This window comes from Sphaeroforma arctica (assembly GCF_001186125.1).
Source record: "Sphaeroforma arctica JP610 unplaced genomic scaffold supercont1.2004, whole genome shotgun sequence".
NCBI lineage: Eukaryota > Ichthyosporea > Ichthyophonida > Sphaeroforma > Sphaeroforma arctica.
The window spans coordinates 469-5,158 of NW_014038554.1; the positions used below are offsets into that span (position 1 = coordinate 469).

Sequence of the window (4,690 nt, forward strand, 5' to 3'; positions counted from 1 at the left end):
ACATGATAAAAGTAAAGAATAAATAAATAAGGCTGCTAGTACATGCATTTTGACGTGCATGTTTTTGTATTAGATTTGTTATAATATATTCCTACGTATATGTACTGATACCGTCTATACCATACTACCACTACATTTTCGTGTATACGTGTACGTCTGAATTGGACAGCATCGCTTGTGGTTTGTACCGCGTAAATAATATCGGTCGTTATATTATGTGCACTCACGCGAAGCTGTAATAAGAATATATAGCCGTGCGAAACAGATAACTGGATGAATAAGTATGTTCTCACCACTTAGTAAATAGGCTTCTGGGAGTACGAGCATAATTGCTGAGTATCCGCCTGTATAAGTAGTCCATACAGCTACAACATTGCTCACATAGACACACAAATACACATACACATACACACATACATTTATATATATATATTTATATATATATATATATATATATATATATATGTGTGTGTGTACACACTCTATCTTCTAGCACGATGTCTGCATCTCACAGCCGCTCGAGCCTTGATGCCGATTCCAATGCGTGTGCGAGTGCAAATGCCAATGGAAGCTCGACACGGACGTCCTTACCAGGGCTTGGATTCGAAGATAAGGAGTTATGCACACGACGAAGTATGGACACATACACACGTACGTATGCACATACACAACCACGTTCGAATATTAGATTAAGTTTTAGCGGGGCGAATCTCGATGTGGAACGCGAACGAGAACGGGAGAGGGAGACTGGTAGCCCCCACACACCCGCACGTATACATGCACACGCAAGTGTGAATACACCGAATATACACACACATACACAACCACATACGAATGCACACACGCCTACGCATTTGCATTCACAACAACGTACAAGTGCAAGTAGGAGTGTGCATGCTGGGGTTGTCAGTCCTGTGGATATGGGGTTTGGTGGCTACCTGAGAGACGCCAGCGCGTTTGGCACCAGTGGACGGCTGGTTGCTAATTCTGCTGCCAGCGGTACAAAGCACAGTGACAGTAGCTTCAGCAGGAATAGCAGTACATGCAAGGGCAAGCAAGGAGCACTGCATCATCATAGTAGTACCAGCGTCAGCCATAACCAGTATACTACCGATGGGTTCAACAACCAAGGCTCGAGCTCCATGGGCAAGAACGAAAACCTTGAGAATCGGAACGGAGACTTCGGAGAAGAGTGCCGGGGCACTGGCAGTGATAGTATAGCGGCTGGTCCTGGGGCTGATGCGGCTTCGAGTGATGTGCCAAGGGTAGTGGCTAAGCTCAGGCGAACACGGAAACAGTGCCAAGACAGACGGCTTCTTCCCAGTGCTGTGTATTGGGCCGAAAAGGCCCTGACGGCATCGAAAGGTAAGTCAAATGCTACACTGGGATCAAAGGGTGAGAAGTCGTATTCTGGGTGGTATAGTCGCTTGTGTAGTCGCACTCAGGGTTGTATTGCAATTGGCTGTGTCGTGGACGCTGAGAAATCGTATTCTCGGTCGTGTGCGCGCGAGTATGGTCAACCTCGGGATATCATTATTTTTGGTTTTTGGTTTATCCTGGATTAGTAGAGGTAGATTGCGATTGATCAAGTAGTACAAGTTGTGAGTCAGTGTTCTCTGCCGTGTAGTCGTCAATATAATTATACTGCGGATTGTTTTGATGCCTGGAATATATTTTTTATGCACATATAGACAGAGTCAGTAGTACAATCTGTGAGTCAGTGCTCTCTGCCGTGTAGTCGTCAATATAATTATACTGCGGATTGTTGTGTCTGCTTCGAATATATTTATTATGCACATATAGACAGAGTCAGTAGTACAAGCTGTGAGTCAGTGTTCTCTGCCATGTAGTCGTCAATATAATTATACTGCGGATTGTTTTGATGCCTGGAATATATTTTTTATGCACATATAGACAGAGTCAGTAGTACAATCTGTGAGTCAGTGCTCTCTGCCGTGTAGTCGTCAATATAATTATACTGCGGATTGTTGTGTCTGCTTGGAATATATTTATTATGCACATATAGACAGAGTCAGTAGTACAAGCTGTGAGTCAGTGTTCTCTGCCGTGTAGTCGTCAATATAATTATACTGCGGATTGTTGTATATGCCTGGAATATATTTGTTATGCACATATAGACAGAGTCAGTAGTACAAGCTGTGAGTCAGTGCTCTCTGCCGTGTAGTCGTCACTTATAATTATTCTGCGGATTGTTTTGTATGCTTGGAATATATTTGTTATGCACATATAGACAGAGTCAGTAGTACAAGCTGTGAGGCAGTTTTCTCTGCCGTGTAGTCGCCAATACAATTATACTGCGGATTGTTGTGTATGCCTATAATATATATGTTATGCACATATAGACAGAGTCAGTAGTACGAGCAGCGCGACAGTACTCTCTGCCGTGATTTCGCTGTATTTTTTTTTCTAAATTATTTCGTGTGATGGGAGGTGAAAGGGCAGATAAATAGAACTGATCACCTGTACACCAATCGTGAAAGATCGAAACAACTCCCGTGTATTGCGTCCCCAAGTGCTATTATACTGAGGACATACGGTTTCTCTTTATGAGGTTCTCGTTGTGATACCCACAGCATCGGATAGTAAGCGTTGGCGATGAATATGAATGCCTTCCGCTGTAACCGTGCGTATTTGTCAGTAGAAATGGACACCCATCATCCTCGGTCAGGCTCGCTCGCTCTGGTAGCGGGAGCTTTGGTGTATATGCTAGTGTAGGCTCTTGTGCTTGTTTGATGTATATAAAAGTCATAGTCTTCTGTGCTTGTTTGGTGTAAGGTCCAGCGTACACCATATCAGTACAGTTCGTCTCTCGTAGTCCCATTCCCTCTGTATTGAACTCCCACATGTAGTTTGTTATGCTGGTATCACAGTCGTGATACATGATTGACTGATCAGATCTTTTCCTTCTTCGTTTCTGCCCAAACACTGGTGTGGTGTCCGTATTCCAACCCTTCCTTCCCCCAAGTGTCACTTGGGACACACCTGTCAGCTGGTCCATTGCTGGATCAGTCGCCCACACCTGCATTCACCTCTCACACATCACGCCCCTGTGGTATGTCACCACAGCTTACAAAAGAGCCTCATCTCCCAGTTTCACATCATCGTCCAATACTCTGTTTATATTTTATGGTTGGTTTAGCCTGTTATTATGGCATGAATGCCAACCCAGTGCTGTTATGGTTCGACCATGAAACAATATTACTTGACTACTATCGATCTTCACTACCACCAACCCAAACGCACCAAACCCTAACCCCGCACCCTAGCCACCACACCCACCTGCACCAGCCCTTAATCCTATACCCACACTTGGGTCTCACTTACACCATCAGGGGACTGGGACGATTTGTACTGGCTGGCGCATCTGTACCTGGAGACGGCGCAGTACTCGCAGGTGATCCATCTGCTGGACGCGCACAGTGACTGCCTGAGACACCCAGCCTGTCGCTACCTACTTGCGAAAGCCCATGTATGTAGTAGTAGAGCGTGACTCATCCGTCCGCAAGACAGGGTGTGGTAAAGCCGTCTGGCACGTCTAATTGCCCCGTGGTATATAGAAAAGCCCCCCCCCCCCTCGCTCTCCTCTTCCTCATTCGCCTTGCAAGTTTTGTCGATCTGTCTCCCGCGTACAGTGCTTGTCTTTGCTAGATAGCTAGTTGCTGGCTCTTCGAGCAGTTGTAAACCGCTCTGTGCTACGCAGCAAGTAATCGTCCAAGCTCCACGCGTGACTGATTTCACTGTAGGCTGTGTGGGTGTTTCGAGCAGTTGTAAACCGCTCTGTGCTACGCAGCAAGTAATCGTCCAAGCTCCACGCGTGACTGATTTCACTGTAGGCTGTGTGGGTGTTTGAAAGACGGGACTATGGTCCTGAAACCTCGCCGTACAAATCAATAGCACTACACTACACCATTCTATCGGTGCTAGGGTTTAGGGTCTGCACCCATTACATTCGGCGTTACTCCTGTGTGTAGCGTATGTGTTTCGCTTGTAGTTAAGGATTGCTGTGAGTTCAATCAGTTGTGTTCTCTGTATAGCCTGTTTTTTTTTGTATTGCCGCAACAGTTGTGTCGTAATGGCACATATGTTATGTCCTAATCATTTACTGTATCAAAAGACACATACATCCGCACGAGAATTCCATGACACGTGACAATCAGTACAAACGTACATTGGCGTGTGCTCCAATACAAACGTGCGTCTGAAACACCGTTGTCAAGTTTAAGTGCATGATCATGGGGGATTTAGTTCCATGCTTGCTGCTCTCTGTCGATAATTTTGTTGTAAGGATACCTGTGAACGTGCTACATCAACGCCCGTCTCGATGTCTTTTGTGCACTGATGTGTGGTGGTTTCTTATGCACAACGTTTCTACCGAATGAGGTTCTTATTCATAACCCTCTTTCTACCCTTCTTAACAATCTCCCCATGGCATCTGCGTGTTTTCAGATAAGGTCCCTATTAATATATCTCCATCTCCCCTTCTTAACAATCTTCCTATGACATCTGCGTGTTTTCAGATCAGGTTCCTATTGATAACCCTTTTTCTCCCTTTCATAACAATCTCCCTGTGGCATTTGCGTGTTTTCAGATCAGGTTCCTTTTGATAACCCTCTATCTCCCCTTCTTAACACATACACGTGTTTTCAGATCAGGTTCTTGTTGATAACCC

The 4,690-nt window shown here is 45.1% G+C and overlaps 1 protein-coding gene across 1 annotated transcript in view; it reads left to right on the top strand.

Annotated features, from left to right (window-relative positions):
- Window positions 1–494: 494 nt before the first annotated feature.
- SARC_11998 (hypothetical protein) overlaps window positions 495–4,690 on the top strand; it is a gene marked incomplete at its 3' end in the record, with an annotated part of 7,664 nt that continues 3,468 nt past the window's right edge. Inside the window, exons 1-2 of the mRNA XM_014293904.1 lie at window positions 495–1,365; window positions 3,354–3,490. Coding sequence (XP_014149379.1) covers window positions 498–1,365; window positions 3,354–3,490 — 1,005 coding nt within the window. The remainder of the gene's footprint in view (window positions 1,366–3,353; window positions 3,491–4,690) is intronic.